Source organism: Haliotis cracherodii, unplaced genomic scaffold (assembly GCF_022045235.1).
Source record: "Haliotis cracherodii isolate W230 unplaced genomic scaffold, xgHalCrac1.p SCAF_4, whole genome shotgun sequence".
Taxonomy (NCBI): Eukaryota; Metazoa; Mollusca; class Gastropoda; order Lepetellida; family Haliotidae; genus Haliotis; species Haliotis cracherodii.
In genome coordinates, this window is record NW_027266297.1 from 47,060,297 (window position 1) to 47,082,397 (window position 22,101).

Consider the following 22,101-nt stretch of genomic DNA (forward strand, 5'->3'; position numbering starts at 1 on the left):
TCTCTTTCTTGAAATAAAAATATTATAAATTTGATATTTATTCAATGATCACTAGGGAGAGGGAGGGGTCATAATGGGGTTACATGTATTCACATCTGTAAGAGCTCTTTTATAGTGCCTACACCTTCAACTGCTAATGTGTATTCACATTTGGAATCTGGAAATAACTGAAATACTGTTCCAAGCGGCGTTAAATCCAACTCACTCACTCAGTTATTGGAAGACAAGGACTCTGGTTTAGTCGCCCCCACAAGATGTCTCCTCCAGGTAGCTGCTGTTTTTACATAAGATCCCATGCTTCATGCATATGGTTCCAAAAGAAAATGAGTGCTTGTACTTTCGACCTGAAAGAACATGAGGAAAGGGTGGTATTTATGATACTCAGACTGCTGAAATTGTTGGATGATGCATTCAAAACTTGCAACTCAAAAGATAATCATCTAAACTTATGTAAAAAAATCACCCATTCTTGTGCTATCCGCAGACAATTACTACAAATGTATTTGCAACAGTTTCTACTGCCATTAAGATTGCTCACATATGACACAATGTACAAGCAGTCAACACTTCCAGCTGCTTCAAGGTCTTACATGATGAGCAAGGCACCAGAGATTTCGGCTATCAGTAAAGGTTTCCAACAAGAGGGTCAACGAAACAACAGATTTTGACCACTGACCTGGGCCCCATTCCACAAAGCGATCGCTGAGCTACGACTGTCGAAAGTCTATGTTAAAGTATGGCAGTTACAGTCATCTTAGCGCTACGATCGCTTTGTGGGACGAGACCCATGGAGAGATCTCAGTGTTTGATGACACTTGAAATTATAGGCACCTGAAGTCATTGAATTTAACTCCAAACTGAAAACTGACTTTCTGATAGCTCCAGCAAAGGCAGCAAGGATTGTTGAAATCCAGACTTTTGATGTCACTCAAGGCACCCATGACAGAGGCAATGCAGATGAAGTACACCTAGACCTGAGGTGGGATTTCATCCCTTGGAATGATGAATGGTCATGCTTCTAATACTTTTACCTTCTCTCCCTTATCCTTCATTTTGGGATATTTCCTTGTGTCCAGTCTAGGTAGTTAAACAATATCTGCAGATGACATGGCCTTTATGCCAACAGCGTGATGAACTGTCACTAGTATTTCTTGTACTGGTATGACACGTAATACTCTTTCCTTATGGTTGTGGGGGACAATATTGGAGGCTTTTCAGCATGTTGGATTGCCATCACCTTGTCCTCACAAACTCGCCTCTACACTTATTGCTGTGAGATTGGTTTCAACAGACAGATTCACCTTCATCCAAGTATTACATGTGAGATTTAACAGTGGAGTATGTCATTCGTCTTTATTAATTTCCAACCTCAGGAAATGACATAAATCCTGCTTCATGCCTATCCAGAAGTTGGCTGGTGGTAGTGGATCCTATGTCGATGTCAGATCAGCCTTGACCAACAGTGTACTATATATACTCACACGCAAAAGAAACGCAAGTCGAGTATGCAGTATACATGATATTTATTTTCAACAGTAAAGACAAGAAATACTAATAGGGCAAGATTGACAAAAATTTGACTCAAGACAGTTTAATGGATTTAAAGGCCGATGACATAATTGAGCCCTTTTCAAATGTTAAGGGCTTACACAGTTCCGGGTCAATACCCAAAATGTCAGTCAATACCTGGTGTGACCACCATTAGCATTGATCACTGCCACACATCTTCTGTACATTTAGTGGATCAGATGATTTGTGAAGGCCCTCAGGATCCTCCTGCACACATCCAGAACAGCTGTGCGTAGTTCATCAGCAGTTGTGGGGACTGGGCGCACATTGTGCAGATGCCTTTGAACCTCATCCCACAAGGTTCAGATCAGGGCTGAGGGCTGGCCACGGTAGAACACGGATGTTGTGTTGTTGCAGAAAGGCCATGGTAGCTCTGGCAACATGGGGACGAGCGTTGTCCTGCTGGAAAATGTGTTGTTGATGTTGTGCAAAAAATGGAACAACGCGGGGTCTGATCACTTGGTCGATATACTGCTGAGCAGTGACGCCATGTCCCCGACCTTGACCAACATTCAGAAAGAACATAGGTCCAAGTCTCGCATTAAGTCCAATCCCTGCCCATGTCATGAAGCTAGGTCCACCCCATGGATCCCTTTCCACAACGTTTCTGTCAGCGAAACGATCACCTTGACGCCGCCAATTTCTGACTCTTCCGTCTTCCGAGACACAAAAGCGACTTTCATCAGAGAAGATGACACGCCTCCACTCACAATGAAGCCAATTGTGATGGCCCTGTGCCCACTGAAGTCGTGCTTGTCGATGCCGTCGTTGGAGAACAGGACGACTTGCTGGTCGGTGACATCTGAGGTTGTTGGAACGGAGACGTCTGATCACAGTGTCCCGGCTAATGTGTCGATTATGTGTTCCTATGGTCTGTCGAGCACTTTCACTTGCAGTTAGGAACGGATGTCGCTGGTGTTGATGGGTAATCTGCCGATCTTGTCGAGGTGTGGTGACCCTAGGACGACCGCTCCGAGGAAGGTCATCTGTGGTCTGTGTAGCATTGTATCGATGCAGGAGACGGTAAATTGTGGTTATGTTAACGTTGAAATGACGGGCAACATCTTGGATAGACTCTCCAGCTTCCAAACGTCCGATGGTCTGTTTTCTCTAAATTTGAGATAGGCGTGGCATTGTTGACCAAGGAGTGGTAGGTCCAAGAATCAGCCACAGTTTTATACCCACTACAGTTCCTGACAGTTCGTGCATTTTCGATTTCGCGAGAAATGGGTGCATGATGCCCACATATTCATTGAAATGGTGCGTTTTGCAATTCGTTTTTTATGTTGCGTTTTTACTGATAACACCATCAGGCTTCACTACATGCTAAAACTCGTATCAATTTATGGTTCTGTGTTTGTTACCTATTTGCTAAAAACCACTTGCATTTCTTTTGCGTGTGAGTATACAATTACGTTCTTTAGCCTCTGACACTAGGGGTAAGGTACCAGGAGGTTCCCTCGTAGTTTCCTGTTAGGTTTCTGACTGTAGCCTCAGGCAGGAGTTACACATTTTTGTTCTGTTTACTACGGGAGGCTTCAAATCTCAAAATATCAGCACATGGATGTGATACAATCAGCTGAGCTTTTTCATTGACCAGACTTCATGAGTTGATGGTATGGGACCAGCTTGTGAATACACCTCTTGGCAAAGACTGAAATAAGTCTAGATCAGTTCAATGCATCTGGCAACAGTCACTCGGAGAGGATGATGCGACGGACATGCTGTGGGATAATTACATTTATAATGTTACATACTTACCCTGCTGCAGCAGGGAGTAATGAAATATGAAACAAGAGGGATATCAAGGGCAAGTAACTCCATCTGGTCACCATCTGAAATGTTTTTTCACTCCATGTTAAGAGTATTGAAGATAAAAGAAGCAAACTGCATACTGTTACAGCAGGACAAGTATAATATATGTGAAATACTCAGGTTTCTATAATAATTACGGAATTGATAAAATAAATCAATACATGTAAATCAGATAGCATTTATGAATCCTTTTTCCCCATGATCAAGAAACAACAATATGTTGAAAATAATAAAGCTTTCATAAACTGGTGCTTGTTAAAAAATGTGCAGCTGCAGTCCATTTTTAGTAAACCATTTAAGAACTCTCAACGTTACAGGTCTTATGCATTGACAAAGCATGTTGAGATGAAAGATCATTGAGAAGAGCTTATGCACCCTTGATGACCCCAGGAACTCTGTTGCTAGACTGATGTAACAAGGCATTATTTTGCTTGTGTACCTTGCCACAAAATCAAACTTTTGCAAGGGTATTGTGACCTGTGGGTAGTAAACTTTATGGTGTTACATTCTAATGGTAGGCTCTAACTTAGGATGCTCCAAGAGCATGTGTGTATGAGGGATGTTATTGTGATATATAGATACATATTTATTATAGCAATCCTTAATTAACAGTTCATGGCCACTGAAATGTTTACATTCAAAAAGATAACCATGGTTAAGATGGACAATGAAAAGGCAGAAATTAAGTTAAGCATTTCAAGGATCAGCCTTATTCATATTTAGTATTAATTTAATTAATTGCAGGTCTACATGGAAAATGTCATATAATGAATAACAAATTTTATTATAATTGCTATATTGCAATATATCGTGACTCTTTTGAGTTGATACTGGTATATCAAAACTAAAATTTCCAATCAGTGACAATGCTCGTGTGTATGTATATTTCAGGTAGTTCTGCCAGTACAAACAGTGACAGTGACTGTCAGAGTCTACATGCTGGCGTGTGTTCTCACCACATCAACATACCAACCAAAGATACAAACATTGCCAAAGAAGCTCTGGAGATTCTGGTTACATGTCTTCAAAAACGGCCTGAATTTACAGGTGGGTGATATAGAGTTAGTACAGACAACATGGAGTCCATGGAAGACATGGAGACAGGTTCAGTTTCATCTGGTTTGGATCATGTTGATCTCATTTTGAAATATTATATCCAAATCAGATCCGAGATTTGAGCTGATGACCATATTCCTGGGTGCAGTTTTTGTGACATGATCACCACCTGTCACTGCCATAGTATACCATAAGTCATGAAATTAATGCGTCACCAAATTAATACAAGTGACTACGCATGGCCTTGTGCGTCATGAAATTAATGTAAGTAGCCCTACTTTTGAACTTCGATAACTAATCAGCAAATGATGACACCAAGACTGTAGACTTGCAATTCCATGATATAGTACGGGTGATAGCAGTTCGATTCGATAATATCATTTGATGTCTTCACAAACTTAACTTCAACTGCTTGACTGGTGACTGAAAAAGAAATCAAAAGCAAGAAGTTCACAATATGGCATCTTCAAATAAGAGATAGATCTTCCAAGTGTTGTTATTGAAGTTAGTGCAATCCTTTGAACATTAATGACTGTTTTATGTATTCACCTCAGCTGCTGGTACTGGACATTTTCAGCAGTTTGTAAGATTATTTGACACAGTTACCATGAACAAAGACGCTGTCATACACGGTTGGCGACTGTCATAACAGCTTGATCAGATTGTGTAAACAAACTGACCAGCACTGTCTAAATCTAGCGCTTAGTTATGTTGCTTATTGGGAACTTAGTTATCCCCCGCCGCGCGAAAGCGCGAAGCGGGGGATATAGTATTCACGACCGTCCGTCCGTCCGTCCGTACGTCCGTACGTCCGTCCGTACGTCCCACCTGTTTGTTGCCGCGATATCTCAAGAACTAAACACTGGATTGTCTTCATATTTGGAACTATGGTGTATATACAGACTCCGCAGACACCAGTCGGTTTTGGTGACCTTGACCCCATTTTCAAGGTCACAGCAGGCATATCTGCTTTTGGAGTTGGAAAACGGTGTTGCCGCGATATCTCAAGAACTAAACACTGGATTGTCTTCATATTTGGAACTATGGTGTATATACAGACTCCGCAGACACCAGTCGGTTTTGGTGACCTTGATCCCATTTTCAAGGTCACAGCAGACAAATCTGCTTTTAGAGTTGGAAAACGGTGTTGCCGCGATATCTCAAGAACTAAACACTGGATTGTCTTCATATTTGGAACTATGGTGTATATACAGACTCCGCAGACACCAGTCGGTTTTGGTCACCTTGATCCCATTTTCAAGGTCACAGCAGGCAAATCTGCTTTTGGAGTTAGAAAACAGTGTTGCCGCGATATCTCAAGAACTAATCGCTGGATTGTCTTCATATTTGGAACTATAGTGTATATACAGACACCGCATACACCTGTCAGATTTGGTGACCTTGACCCCATTTTCAAGGTCACAGCAGGCAAATCTGTTTTTGGAGTTGGAAAACGGTGTTGCCACAATATCTCAAGAACTAATCGCTGGATTGTCTTCATATTTGGTACTATGGTGTACAGGCGGGGGATATTTCGTCACTCTGTGACAAATACTTGTTATATATGTCATTGTTTCCACCCATGTCCAATATGTCCCAATAAAAATGCATCACTTTATTAATGTGAGTAAGAGACACTCATGTTTTTTGCACATATATAATGATTTACAGTAACTTGTTAGAAGATGGCTGTTGATAATGGGATATAGCCAGGATTGGTCAGTAAAATGTGCCTGAATGAGGTATCCTTGTTAGTCTGTGGCATGGTATCTTATTACTGTCAAGCCTTTTTTGTATAGTGGTCTCTTCACAGATTTGAAACTTGGAGCACATGTTATTATATTGTTCAATTTGTTTTTCAGCCTCTTTCTATTCCCTTTCATGTGTCAGTGACTTTGTCATTGACCTCCTAGTAGGATGTTCGCAGAATGATATCCGTAATGCAGCACTGGAACAGTTCTACCTCACCAGTCAGGTGGAGATGCCTCTGCCACCAGACTCCACCCTCCAGCCCCCACATCAGTTCATGCTGCAGCTTCTCTTGCGAGCTTACCTCCCCTTCTGGGTGACCTCCTCCAATACCAGGGGATCCAGTCAGAAGTAGGACAGTTTAATACACATGCTGTTTTTTTTTTATGTTGTTAGTTTTTTGCATCATAGACTATATCTATGTCTGTAGTTTCTCAGAGTATGTGTTGAACCTCACCATAAGTGATAGTCTCCGTTATGAGGTTGAAGTGATGCAGTCAACAAATATATATAGGTTACTTTTAGTAACCTCCTTTGTATCTCTGGGAAATAGTATTTACATTGGTCAGTCATGTCAAAGGGCAGGGTCATATTTAAGGTTATATATTGACGAAAAAGTTTAAGGATTTACTCAAGGTCAGTGAAAATTAAAACATGGTTTCCTTGGGTCAGCCATGATAGGAAATGTTGTGTGTAAGGGGAAGGTGATCGTGAAGCTTATTCACAAAGAATATTTGCTATTTTCACTCAAGTATCTTTTTTAGCAGATATTTTTAAAGTCTCAGGCTGCTTCTGTTTTTCTGCTCATGTAATGTAAACACTTTTCTAGTTGAGAATCACACTAGTACAATATTGGATGTTTTGAAGTACTGATCTCTTATGTGTAAAACAATACCCACTATAATTCCAGATGGATCGCTCTATTACTCTCTTTCAGATTATTGAACCAGTGCTCACAGTACTTTGATCTCAGGTGTCGACTGCTGGAGGGTCTTTCTGGTGAGTCAGTCAAACAAACCAGTGAGATGGGGCTTTCATGTGCTAGTTTGGGATATCAGCAGGGCAATGAGATGGGGCTTACATGTGCTAGTTTGGGATATCAGCAGGGCAATGAGATGGGGCTTTCATGTGCTAGTTTGGGATATCAGCAGGGCAATGAGATGGGGCTTACATGTGCTAGTTTGAGATATCAGCAGGGCAATGAGATGGGGCTTACATATTCTAGTTTGAGATATCAGCAGGGCAATGAGATGGGGCTTACATGTGCTAGTTTGGGATATCAGCAGGGCAATGAGATGGGGCTTTCATGTGCTAGTTTGGGATATCAGCAGGGCAATGAGATGGGCTTTCATGTGCTAGTTTGGGATATCAGCAGGGCAATGAGATAGGGCTTACATGTGCTAGTTTGGGATATCAGCAGGGCAATGAGATGGGGCTTTCATGTGCTAGTTTGGGATATCAGCAGGGCAATGAGATGGGGCTTACATGTGCTAGTTTGGGATATCAGCAGGGCAATGAGATGGGGCTTTCATGTGCTAGTTTGGGATATCAGCAGGGCAATGAGATGGGGCTTACATGTGCTAGTTTGGGATATCAGCAGGGAAATGAGATGGGGCTTACATGTGCTAGTTTGGGATATCAGCAGGGCAATGAGATGGGGCTTACATATCCTTGTTTTGGGATATCAGCAGGGCAATGAGATGGGGCTTACGTGTGCTAGTTTGGGATATCAGCAGGGCAATGAGATGGGGCTTTCATGTGCTAGTTTGGGATATCAGCAGGGCAATGAGATGGGGCTTACATGTGCTAGTTTGGGATATCAGCAGGGCAATGAGATGGGGCTTTCATGTGCTAGTTTGGGATATCAGCAGGGCAATGAGATGGGGCTTACATATTCTTGTTTTGGGATATCAGCAGGGCAATGAGATGGGGCTTACGTGTGCTAGTTTGGGATATCAGCAGGGCAATGAGATGGGGCTTACATGTGCTAGTTTGGGATATCAGCAGGGCAATGAGATGGGGCTTACATGTGCTAGTTTGGGATATCAGCAGGGCAATGAGATGGGGCTTACGTGTGCTAGTTTGGGATATCAGCAGGGCAATGAGATGGGGCTTACATATTCTAGTTTGGGATATCAGCAGGGCAATGAGATGGGGCTTACATATTCTTGTTTGGGATATCAGCAGGGCAATGAGATGGGGCTTACATATTCTAGTTTGGGATATCAGCAGGGCAATGAGATGGGGCTTACATATTCTAGTTTGGGATATCAGCAGGGCAATGAGATGGGGCTTACATATTCTAGTTTGAGATATCAGCAGGGCAATGAGATGGGGCTTACATATTCTAGTTTGGGATATCAGCAGGGCAATGAGATGGGGCTTACATGTGCTAGTTTGAGATATCAGAAGGGCAATGAGATGGGGCTTACATATTCTAGTTTGGGATATCAGCAGGGCAATGAGATGGGGCTTACATATTCTAGTTTGAGATATCAGCAGGGCAATGAGATGGGGCTTACATGTGCTAGTTTGGGATATCAGCAGGGAAATGAGATGGGGAGATGTTGGCAGGGTACTGATTGAACTGTTTTCTCCTCTTCTAGTGAGTGATCAAAATCGTCTCCATGTGGATGTTGGATCTATGCTTGAGGATGAAATTGCATGGCTGAGTAATTTTGTTCCGTCCAAAAATCCTGAACTGAACCAGACAGACAATACACTACTGGGGGGACACCTGAAGCTGATCAAGACACTACTCACCTGTGAGGGAGTGCAGAAGAAGGATATAGGTGAATTTATAATTTGAGAGCTTTTCATACCAATACCAATAAAATGCATTGCTTGAAGAAACCAATATTGAACTGGAGTAATGGTGAGCTTGCTTGATGGTCATGGGTTGGTGGAGTTTGCAAGTTCCTGCAGTTATTGTTATCATGAAAACACAATCTTAATAAGAAAGTCCATAGAACTTCTGTTTACATTCATAGCATGACAGGCATAATATTGAACACCATCGGAATATATATTCCAGGAGCTCACTAAAATCATATAACTATTGAGCGGCATTCTTTCAGAGTGTAGGTGATGAGTTATCTCAGACTACAAGTAGTAGCATCTGATCAGAAATGCCTTTAGATTTCTCAGTATGTGAGCTGGAGGCAAAGTACTTTCCTCTGGTAGCAGGTTGTGGTAGGCATGTATTCCCCCAAACTGAAGGTAATGGTCTTACACTAGAGGTTGGAAAGAATGATTTCTGGGGCCTTGATAAAATGGCTGTGAAGTGGCTGCTTCTTTTGTATGTCTTTGCATAAACTTTTCAAGTGTATTTGAAACTGTTTTTTTCCCGTCAGTACAAGCCTTGCTCCAGTAGTTGTGTAAAAACTTACATTATTGCTGCCAGCACTATTACATAAAAATATAAAGCTATTGAGACTTATGGAAATAGGTTACAAGGTACTGAGATGAAAAGCAGAAGTTAAAATTGTGGCGGTCCATGTTTACCAGACTGAAAGGAAGTGGTTTCATGGCGATTGCTGTGTTCCAGGAAACACACTTGTGGGAGAACTCCTTCATGACTTCCTCTTCCCTGCGTCTAAGCTCATGATGGACAGTCTAAACCAGTCCAACACAGAGATGTCTCTGGCAGAATTCAACCCAAAGTAAGTTCCAACATATCACTTGCAATACCTCTTGTGTGGCTACAAACACAATGTTTTTAAAAGTTTCTTTGGAAATTAGCTTTTATACTGTTATGTGTTGATTCCAAAATTGAAACAATATCTTAACCCAGAAATCTGTATGTAAAAGAACTTCATGTGAGACCAACAAACAACCAACAAGTGGTATATAATCAACAAATGTATCACAAAATGAAGTAGGTTTACAGATCAATACAAATACTGAACAGCAATTACAATGGCATTACACAATTGTATGGTGGTACAATATTCAGTGACAATATATAATATAATGGCAGTGGTCAGTATTAAATACAAAAATATAGTGGCGATAGAAAAAGCCAGTGATAATAATATATATTCACCCAGTGGTGACGGTGGTCAGGCTTCCGAGACGGGCCTAGGAAGGGAATCAGGGATGATGAGTGATCCTCATACGAAAGCTGGTCCAGATGTAATGAAATCATGAGAGATGGGAGAGGCATGCTCTTGTCCCATAAAAACTGTGTAACTTGCTTCCAGAACTTTCTACACAGTGCTGTAAGGCTCATACAATGCTGGTCGAGTCTTGCTGTTTCCAGAAGTAACCACAGCACTCAAGTGACTAATCATTGTCCAAATACAATGCAGTGAACATCTACCAAATCTCAACAGAAACAATGTAACACAATTACAATCATTGTTCAACAATAAAATACACTGCCATATAACAATATGTATTATGATGTTGTTGAAAATCTAAAAACAACAATGATTCTGTGCACTTGAAAACATTTGATGATTACTTAGAGGACATTGAAACAAACACACAATTTTTTAACTAATTTTGCACAACTCCTTAATGCATTAATTTCTGTTGAGAGGTCAAGCTGCGAAAGAAGTTGTTGCAACTAGTTGTGTGGCAAATAACCTCACACAGCTACCACGTGACCCAGGAAGTGGAGACGTCTCTGTATGAGCACATTACTGCTTCTCACTCAAACGGACTAGATATGTTTGAGAATAAAGCTTCCCGAATCGACTAGCATCCTTTGCTTGTTATTTCTATCTCTACTTTATACTTGTGATTGTGTATTGCTTATGTTTGTGACTTTTAGTTGCGTTAATCTTGGCGCTCGATAGTGGTTCTTAGTCTTTGTAATATCCTGTTGTTACAATTAGCCATTTTGAATTCTCCACATGGTCATGTTCTCGTGGCCTGTGTCTTGAATTCTTGTTTATTGCTTGGTAATTGTTGCATGTATATAGCCTATATTCTTTGTGGGCATTTAAGTGGTGTTTTTGCACTTTCTTGCGTGTAATTTTCTCATTCAACCAATGACCGTGGCGACAACAGCAGCACCAGCCACCTGCGACAACAGCACCTCAGCACCTCCTGGGGATCCTGTGTATGGCAACCATGATGCCCCCTGGGCATTCGACTCCTAATATATATACATGCCTTAACCTGTACCACCCCTCATAATGTGTGCAGATATACGGATTCCACTTGCTTTCATCTGAAGGCTCTTTTGTGCCAAAGTACGATGATTCTTTCCCTGAGAAGGACACTGACCTAAGCCCTAAAGTTTGGATGAAGGACCCTATTCTGTGGTCTAGTGGTAAAGCATCTGCCCAGAGAGCGGAAGGTCCGGGGTTTTATCACCGGCTGCATCATACCAAGACGTTAACAGATGGTACTTGTTGTTACCCTGTCTGGCACTCAGCATTGAAGGACTGAAACAAAGACTGATTGGCTCATGAGTCAGTCATGTTAGGCTGCCGTTCCTCCATCTCCTGGCCCGGGCGTGGATAAAGATACACTGTTTGGTCCAAGCCCACCTACATTCTGCTGGATCCGATGCTGAAGGATCTGGTCTCAGCATTGGACGAAGATTTTACGATATTATCTTTATCGCCGGTTTATTCCTCGGTTTAAGAAGAACACTTTTCCCATCCATGCTTTGGAGGTGGCGGACAGGACACATCTGGGATGAGGATCTCCACCGAATGACGGAGTCATCTGAACCAACAACCATCCAGATCTCAGACATACTTTCATACAAACGGAGGTCCAAGCCCTTTTTTCTGGTCTCATTGGTGTACGATCAACTTTGGGTGAAAATATTCCACGGAGAGGGTGATAGTACTCTATTTGACCTTGGTTCACATGGCTTCTGGTAGACATCATGTACCAGAACTTGTAGGTTTTCATTATTCAAGATCGATCAGGCATGTGACAGATTCGTCATAGGCTACTGGTACCCACCTCTGGGGATCATTGTTGAGGACAGTACAAGGCGTCACAGATATCATATTGATCCTTTTTGCACCTACCCCAGCCATGTCGCATGTTCTTCACAGAACTCGGAAACACCACTTGTCTGTCTACCACACAGTTCTCAGGGGAGCTTGAACCTCATCTCAGACTAAAGGCGGGATTCTAGGGTACTGCACGGGGTGATTAAAATGTCACCTGTCAAGAACACTATGCTGGTAATCATCTCCAACAGTGCAGTTTATTTTGTACAGATTGGTTTGCATGCTTAATTGTACTTAATGCTGCAACCCCTCGATAACCTGTCATTTACATCAACTTAGTAGACCGCTGATGCCTACATGTGGAGTAACGAGACACTGCCCTTCAGCTTCACCTCGATATAAGAACGGGAGCTCTTATAAGATGCCAAGGGGATGGAAATGATCACCTTACTTCATACAGTATGATCTTTCAGCCCAAAGAATTATATATTCAGCCTTATCTACTATATATAACGTCAACTGCTCCGTCCGATCCATCATGGAAGGTTGCATCTGGCGTTCTGTCACAGTCCTCATGAGCCACAACCGGCCAGCAAGTCACCAACCGCAAGCACCATTTACTCTTCCTGATGCCCAGAACTGACCTTTCAACCTCCATGGTGCTTGTCACCCCAGACTAGAAGGTTTACATGCTAGTAGCATTAGCTCGGTAGTTCAGTTCTAGACCTTAGCTCACACTTTTTTCAATTTTCTGAGAATAATATTGCCATTAAAAATCAGAGAACATATTTATAAATGTGAATATGTACTTGAGATTGTGCAGGCTTCATAAGGACTACATTGTTTTGTTGTTCAGTGTTTTATTTTCACCTATTTCTTGTCACTTCACAGGTTATTTCTTATTGTCAGTATTTCCCCGTGTGATACAATGTTGACACCCCAGGTCATTTCCTTTGTTGTGTACATGGAAACAAATATCGTAACTTTTCTTATTCTCTTCTATTCTTATGTTTTACAATCCACACTGTGTAACGAGGGCACCCAGTTTTCTTCAGTGCTACAGTGAGCTATGCAGAGCTGCAGCCCCAAGATACAAGGATCTGCTGATTGTTCTGTCCTTTGTCAGCAACATATATGTAGCAGAACTGAGTAACGTTAGGATTTCCACTCATGATAACTAAAGTACTGTTCACAGAAGGTTTGAACCCCAATTTACTGTCTGGCCCAATCACTTGTATCCTTGTTAGTATTGTCTGCCCTTATTGTCTGCCTCCAGCAGTCTTTCCTCAAACACCCTCTGCTCGAAGGACAGAAGGTTGATGGGTCAATCCCTGTCCATATCATATCAAAAGGTATTAATGATGGTATTTCTTACCCTACCTTGCCTGGCTCTCAGAACACACATTTACAGATGCTCACAAAGAAAATCCACAACTCTTTGTATCCCAGGGATTCATTGTGTTGTCCTTCCTAGTTGTCTTGCTCCTCAGGCTGAACTTCATGACTCGGCATGGGTTCTCAATGCAGTGGTCAGTCAACTGTATATATTGAACCATTTTCCTTTGACCAAACCCATATATGGTTTTTTTGGGGAAATCTATTACTGTGTCCAACATGTATGTTTGCTTGTTTGAACTGGCATAGGTACTGTGACTAGGCGACTGAGGAGTATGACCTTGTGTGCTGTTTTGGTGCACTGCTGTAACTGCTCACTAAACATTCCATTGATCCCGTATTTTCTTGAGTACAGTGCACACTTTTCCCCCAAAAGACACGGTGTAGAAAGGGGTGTGCATTATACACACCATAATGAGTTTTGATATTCCCCCCCCCCCCCCCCACACGCAAAGACATTACCATATTTTCCTGAGTATAGTGTGCACCCAAGTTTAATGCCCAACCCCTCTTGTGGATTCAGTATTTTGGAGAAAAAAAAAGTTTCGAATATTATGCACAGAAACAAATTACACTGTACCCCTTCAGCAAATTCTTGTAATTGAAGAAACTTGGTCAGGACAAATTTGAAATTTGAGATAAAAAATCACCAGACATGATGATTTACTGTTTAAATTATATTTTTGTTCTGCAAGGCGTTGTTTTACATCCAGGGATTAAGATTACCTTGTGTATTTTCTCATAAACTCAGCTGGAAACAGCAATCAGCTGTACGCACGTTTTCTTGGAATCTACCGGTGATTCGGTTAAAACTTACCCAATGATATAACTTTAAAGGATTTTGGTGCAAGGATCGGGAAAAATTGTATCTGAAACTTTTTTTTATCTGGCAGTGATGTAATAGGTAGGATTTTTGTGGTATTATATGAAAGTTATCATTGTGAATAATTCTGAGAATACTACCTCTATTACATCAGGAGTAATTCCACCCACCTCCTCAGTTACTGCGTCTAGGTTGATGTTTGAAGGTAACAATGATAGCTATTATGTGATTATTTTGAATAACTCTGTTGACTTAATTACTCTTACAAGGTCAAAATTGGAAGACCCTAAAATAATAAAGTGCATAATTATCTTTATTATTTGTCACCCATGACTGGCATTTGTACTGGTTTATTATGAACTTATAGAGCATCTGTTGTCAGTCCTGTTCTAAATTTGGGTAGGAACATTGTTGAAGTGTGTGTTAATTGATAGAAAGATGTCAAGTTGATTAAATGCTGATTCTTCTGTATTATGAAGATGTTCCAGCTCTGATTCCCGTGTTGCTGCTTATGAACTGCTGACAGAGCTCGCCTATCAGAGCCCTTCCAATCTGAAGAATGTGTGTAGACAGCTGTTACAGATGCACCATCAGCCTAACCTGGATTGTGCTAACGAATGGGAGGTATGTTCTTGCCATAATACTCCAGCATATTAATCTACCAAAATAAATGCCATGCAAGCAGATGCCATGGAATCACTTGCAATGTGTTTATTTAATGTTATTTGCAGTACATGCCACCAGTAGATGGGAGGGCAGTGTGTGGCTATGTGGGGCTGAAGAATGCAGGAGCCACATGCTACATGAACTCAGTGCTTCAGCAGCTGTACATGATTCCAGGGGTGCCTGAAGCGGTGCTAGGCGTGGACGAAGAGAATCCAGATGATGAAAGGTGTGTGATCTTATTATGACGTTACAGCAGAAACTCTAATTTCACAACATGCTGATGTATGCTTTTTTAATCCCCTGTGAACATTTTTCAGTTTTTCAATTGATTGGAGAGACATAGTTATCATTGTGATCATGTTAAGCTATGTGTTGGTTTCAGTGTTTTCTACCAGATGCAGCAGATATTTGGCCACATGATGGAAAGCCGTCTGCAGTATCATGAACCTGAGAAGTTCTGGAGTGTGTTCAAACTCTGGGGTCAGACTATCAATGTACGAGAACAACAGGATGCCTTTGATTTCTTCCAGGCCATTATTGACCAGGTTGATGAACATATGAAAGTAAGAGACTGTTAGCTACATATTTCCAATGATTCCTTTAAAGCAAAAAATTTTTTGGCACGTCTGTACCAAAAATCCATTCAGCTGCTGGGATGGCCCATTGTCCATTGTTTGTCTATTGATCTGTCCTTTATATCTGTCAACCTCAACCTTCCCTCACCTCAAACATCTCACATTATATGGCCACACCACATATAACATTCAGCTAATTTTGATAACCTGGTAGGTAATTTGGTGCTATTTTCCGTGTGAATTTGGAAGTTTGTCTTCTGCCATTGTCGTGAACAGTCCAGCTTTCCTCCAGTCTCACCAGGGAGGGGGAACTTGTCAGGATATGCTTATCACTTGTTCAGTGAAGCTGAAACTTTGCACACTTGATTGTTCCTATGATGTAGACACCAGATTTTGCCATGAGATGCAAGTCTGATTTTACATTCAGAGCTTTCAGAACTATCTCCTCAGTAGGAAGTTAGCACTCTACATTCAGAGCATACAGAACTGTCCTCTCAGTGGGAAGTTAGCACTCTACATTCAGAGCATACAGAACTGTCCTCTCAGTGGGAAGTTAGCGCTCTACATTCAGAGCATTCAGAACTGTCCTCTCAGTTGGAAGTTAGCACTCTACAAACAGAGCTTTCAGAACTGTCTTCTCAGTGGGAAGTTAGCACTCTACATACAGGGCATTCAGAACTGTCTTCTCAGTGGGAAGTTAGCACTCTACGTTCAGAGCATTCAGAACTGTCTTCTCAGTGGGAAGTTAGCACTCTACATTCAGGGCATTCAGAACTGTCCACTCAGTGGAAGTTAGCACTCTACATTCAGGACATTCAGAACTGTCCTCTCAGTGGGAAGTTAGCACTCTACATTCAGAGCATTCAGAACTCTTTTCTCAGTGGGAAGTTAGCATTCTACATTCAGAGCATTCAGAACTATCCTCTCAGTGGGAAGTTAGCACTCTACATTCAGAGCATTCAGAACTATCCTCTGAGTGGGAAGTTAGCACTCTACATTCAGAGCATTCAGAACTGTTTTCTCAGTGGGAAGTAAGCACTCTACATTCAGGGCATTCAGAATTGTCATCTCCGTGGGAAGTTAGCACTCTACATTCAGAGGATACAGAACTGTCCTCTCAGTGGAAAGTTAGCACTCTACATTCAGGGCTTTCAGAACTGTCCTCTCAGTGGGAAGTTAGCACTCTACATTCAGAGCATGCAGAACTGTCCTCTCAGTGGGAAGTTAGCACTCTACATTCAGAGCATGCAGAACTGTCCTCTCAGTGGAAAGTTAGCACTCTACATTCAGGGCATTCAGAACTGTTTTCTCAGTGGGAAGTTAGCACTCTACATTCAGAGCATTCAGAACTACAAGAGAAATTGTAGGATTCAGTGTCAGGACTTGTTGTTGTCACAAATCCTGTATAATATGCTCTCCAGCAAGGATGGTTTACTGATTTGGACTTTGCCTGAGCATATTTCTGTAAGCAAATGTACGTGAACATTATTATTGACTTGTCCTTATGCTCTGTACATTCAGTAAAATCTACTTCTTTCTTTTTTTTCAGAAAACTGGTAAAGATGAGATATTCAAGAAAAAGTTTCAGGGCATATTTTCTGATCAGAAGATTTGTAAAGACTGTCCACATCGATACGAAAGAGAAGAAGCTTTCATTGCACTAAACTTGACTGTGAAAAATGCTACATTACAAGACTCACTTGATCAGTTTGTAAAAGGAGAGCTTCTGGAAGGTGACAATGCATACTACTGCGAAAAATGTGGAGAAAAAGTGAGTAGCCAGAAGAAGTGAACTGTTATTGTGTGTAATATAAGATGCAAAAGCCATGCACGAGACAACTCTGTACAGTTATTTTATTGTACATATCTTTGTTACAAGGAAGCTTTAGTTCACATGAACATTCTCATATGGTATATTATATTTGGCCTTCAAAACTGTGTTGTTACTGTGGTTGTAACTGTGGTTGTAACTGTGGTTGTAACTGTGGTTGTAACTGTGTTGTAACTGTGGTTGTAACTGTGTTGTAACTGTGTTGTAACTGTGGTTGTAACTGCGGTTGTAACTGCGGTTGTAACCTGAAGATGGCTGACTTGAACTGTGGCTTGAAAAGGCCTTGACTTTGAAGGTCCCTCTTGAAAAGCCTTGAATTTTAGTGTCAGCCTTCAAAATCATCAAAGTACCTGGAGAAGCCTTCATTGTTTACAAAATGGCATGTACTTCATGACAAAAGTGTTAAAAAAACACAAAAATATGTACCAAGAATGTTTAAGACTGATTTATCACAGTGACAGATTTGTGTGCCAAAGAAGTTATGACAGACTAAATTTTTGTTTGTTTGTTGGTTTTGAAAATAAATCCTTGAAAATTTAAGATGTCCATTAGGCCTTGAATTTTAGTGATCCATTTAAGGATTGACTTTGATAATCGAAAAACCGATGTGCAAACTGTATGAATCCGCGTAGAGGTTTTCGTTTTTTCAATTCATAACTCAATGAAAGGAACAAAATACACAGTCAATGCTTATAATTTAATTCGACAACGTAAAACATGGTTTATCTACAATAGTTTAACCAAAAACGGATGTATGTATCAAAACAGACAAAAATGACAAGATTGATAAATATTACATTAAGTAATACATTACCACTTGTTATACTGAGGCTGTTGTCTCCCACAACTGCTCTTATAGCGAAATCTACCACAGAGATCTCAATTACCTCATGCAGCACGTGCGTAGCCATCTCAGCTGCCATGTGACACCCTTCACTCTTGTCTCATCGCTTGCTCCAGCAAGACGTGTACACTTGACAGCTCTGAAGCGTTCCTGTTTCTCCAACCTTTGGTGATATTTATTGCTGTTTATTGACTCATATAAACTGTGTATTTCAGGGCGTTTGCTGTAACTACGCTTGAAAAAAAAAAATCCAGCCAAAAGGAAAATTTTTCACGCCCTTTTTTCTATACTTGCGGGGTGTCTCGTATGCACGTTGCGTCTTACGGTCCCCTGTTATAGTATGTCTTGGGGGTTTACATCACCTATTTCTCTATATGCTATATGCGTATGTTCTATATTCGCAATTGTGAAAATGTTCGTTTGTGAATATTGGTGGTGCGTTTGTTGTAACCATGTTCTACTCTTTGTTCATAGTAAACAATGTCCGACATGGAAGTCTCGCCATCCTCCATCCCCTCTACCCCCGCAACCAGGAGTTAACGAGACATGCCTAACCAGGTGTTGCGGGGTGTGCCGTAAATTCCCCTCTGCTCGGGATCACCACGATCGTTGCCCGAGGTGCAGGGTTCCTTGCGGGGACACCGGTGCGCCCTGTGCGAGGGTCTGGGGCCTGAGCGCTACAGGCTGTACGTGAAGTCTGTTTCCACCCCTGTGGTGGCCGGCTCGTCCAGTCGGGGTCCCCTTGCGGGAACCACCTCCATGGCTGCGGCTGATGTCTTGGCGGCCCTTGGGCTGTCCAGGGATTCCGTCACAGCGTTACTTTCTCGACTTGTGGACTCATCTCATCTCAGGATAGGCCGCTGGCTGTTCCGTCCCCAGCCTCTTTGGTGGCTGCGGGGTCCACCGGTACGGCGGCGGCTTCCGTGGTCATTGGTCCTTCCCCGGAACTGTTGCTCCCGCTATCGGTTAAGGACCGCGTGGCTATGGTATATGCCCTCTTTGAGGACATGCCTAAGCCCCTGCTGGTACCACGGGGAATCCACGACTCTGTGGGTTCCGCCGAGGTATTCGAGGAGTCTTCCGACAAGGCTTTCCCCGCATGAACCTTGCTGCACGGGATCAAGCCTTCCTTGGAGAAAGCCTTCGCAGTGGCCTCCAGTCGGGGTCTCCCGTTGCCTCCCCCGTCATGGAGAAAGGGTTCATTCCCGGTTCATGACCTTGCCTTTCCCGAGGCTGGTCCTACCGCGGAGGCCCATGTTGAGCAGTTGGATGTCCCTGCCCCACCGGCTGCTACGGTAATGCAGGCTACCTTGCAGCAGCTTGACACCCTCGCTCGGCGCTCCATGCTTGCCATGTCTCACGGAGACACGTACTTGGCTGCAGCGGCCAGTCTGGTCGAAAGTTCTCCAGCGCATTTACAACTGCTTGCTCGGTTTAAATGCTTCCCTTGAGTATGTTGCTGGGGCTTCGGCCTTTCTTTCCGGAACGTGCCATTTTCTGAGGCGCCAAGCGTATCTTGCCGCCTCAGGTGCTCCTTTCACAACCATGGTCTGCGCGGACCCTTTTTAACAAGATCCCTGGGGTTCTGAAAGAACAACAGGCTTCTTCGTCTGCCGAAGCCTCTCGGCACACACTCAATCTTGTTGCGTCCTTGCATAGACGCCCTGGGTGCTGCCACTAAGCGGAGTGCCCCCAAGGATGCTGCGGCCGGCAAGTCTAAGGGGTCAGGTCCTTCTTCTTCCGGGAAGAATCCCCGCCCTGAGGGCTCCGGTAAGGGCAATCAGCAGCCCTTTCGCCGGAAGAAGGGGAACTGGGGGACGTCTAGGGACGGCAAGGGCTCCTCCAGGTGACTCTCAATGGAGGGGTTCGTATGCTGGCAGTGTCAACTTCAGTTGGCCTGTAGGCGAACCCGAGTCACTCGGCCCTGGACAGTTGCGCCTGCCGCAGCCTGTCAGGCCCCCCTCTCCTTCCCCAGTGGGAGCCAGACTCCAGACTTACTGGGAGAACTGGGAACAAGTGTTCGACGACCCGTGGGTGGTCAACACGATCTGGTACGGCTATCGGCTAGATCTCAAAGCGGATCCGCCGCTCACCGTTGCCCTGTTAGAAGGTTTCTATTCGGAAACCGATCTTAACATCCTGGCTGATGCCATCGGCAGGTTGGTGGAGAAGAGGGCGGTACGGGAGTTAGCCCTACCAGAAATAACACCGGCGTTTTACTCCAGGATATTTCTCGTTCCCAAGAAGGACAGTGCTGAACATGATTCACAATCTGAAGTCATTGAACGAGTTTTACCTGCACAAGCTGCCCAAGTTCAGAATGTTGACCTTGGCGGACCTGAAAGCTCTGATCATGCCTGCCAACTGGCTCGCATCGATCGACCTGAAGGATGCTTATCTGCATGTTCCGATCCATCCGGACCATCACAAGTATCTCAGGTTTGTCTTTCAAGGCAGGTATTACGAGTGGGTAGCACTCCCATCGGGCTATCGTCCGCTCCCTGGCTGTTCACCCGGTTAACCGCCCCCACAAGAGGGGCGTCAGGTACTTTGCATACCTGGACGACTCGCTAGTGGCGAATCGGATGATGGACGTGCTGTCTCGTCAACTCGATTTCGCCCTTCGGCTCTTGGAGCAATTGGGGTGGATTGTCAATCTCCCCAAGAGCAAGTTAACCCCCTCACAGTTCATCGGAGGTAGATTTGACATGGTGACCCATCGCCTCTTTGTCCCCGAAGACTGGTGGCACAAGATTCAGGTGATGATTGCCGAAGTCTTAGCAGTGCAACAGACGGTTCACTTTTGGGAACAGCTGTTAGGGCTCATTGTGTCAGCCAAGGACTGCACCGATGGGGGTCGTCTCCAACTCCGCCTGCTGCAACGGTTTCTAATCCAGTTGTTAGCACAGGAGAACAGTGCGACCGTCGCCCTCCCGGATCGGCTCCGACCGCATCTGGAGTGGTGGACGGTCCCTTGCAACGTCTTATCAGGTGTCTCAATGCGGCCCTTCCGCGCCACGTTGAACCTGTATACAGACGCCTCTCTAGTGGGCAGGGGCGCCCATCTAGAGGGGGAGGTGGGCTTGGGGCTGTGGTGCATAGATGAACTAGGTCTTCACATCAATTGTCTCGAGTTCAAGGCAGTGATCAACGCAGTCAATCACTGGAAGCATCGTCTCGTCGACGCCCGGCTCATGCAACACGACGGTAGCTTCTTATGTGAACAAACTAGGGGGAACCCACAGTCACTCGCTACTCGATCTCACGTTCGAGTTTTACGCTCTGGAGGACAGTATTCCGTGCCAGGTACGCTCCCGTCACATTCCCGGTGTGCGGAACGTACTGGCAGACGCTCATACTGGTCGACCTGTTCGCAACCAGGTTCAACAATCAACTCCCGTTGTTTGTATCATCAATCCTGGACCTGAGGGCCATCGATCACGATGCTCACGCGTTAGACTGGACGGGCATGGATGCTTATGCTTACCCGCTGACAGCGTTAATACCACTCATTCTAAGCTGGCTCCGAGGAGTTCGCTGTCGAATGTGGTACCCCTACTTGCTGGCCCAGGTCACGCAGTCGTCAATTCCACTGCCTGTGAGACCGGATCTACTGATCCACCCTCACACGCGTCAACTTCATCAAAACGCAGGGCAGTTCAATCTGCACGCGTGGATGTTGTCACTGAGCGACTGAGGAGTAAAGGTGTATAATGCACGCTGGGCTATTTTCACGAAGTGGTGTTGCAAACATCACATTCATTCGCCAGATAAGGTATCTGTGCAGGATGTTGCTCGTTTCATGTCTCACTTGCGAGAGACCCGGAAACTCTCCGGGGTCCATTGCCAACTATGTC

At 43.5% G+C, this 22,101-nt stretch overlaps 1 protein-coding gene across 3 annotated transcripts in view; it reads left to right on the forward strand.

Moving 5' to 3' along the window:
* Positions 1-22,101, forward strand: part of LOC139478445 (ubiquitin carboxyl-terminal hydrolase 24-like) — a 213,002-nt gene that overhangs the window by 87,909 nt on the left and 102,992 nt on the right. For all 3 annotated transcript variants that reach the window (XM_071260905.1, XM_071260906.1, XM_071260907.1), the window contains exons 33-41: positions 4,276-4,431; positions 6,303-6,540; positions 7,127-7,188; positions 8,796-8,981; positions 9,737-9,851; positions 14,808-14,952; positions 15,060-15,220; positions 15,377-15,557; positions 17,119-17,340. In XM_071260905.1, coding sequence (XP_071117006.1) covers positions 4,276-4,431; positions 6,303-6,540; positions 7,127-7,188; positions 8,796-8,981; positions 9,737-9,851; positions 14,808-14,952; positions 15,060-15,220; positions 15,377-15,557; positions 17,119-17,340 — 1,466 coding nt within the window. The remainder of the gene's footprint in view (positions 1-4,275; positions 4,432-6,302; positions 6,541-7,126; positions 7,189-8,795; positions 8,982-9,736; positions 9,852-14,807; positions 14,953-15,059; positions 15,221-15,376; positions 15,558-17,118; positions 17,341-22,101) is intronic.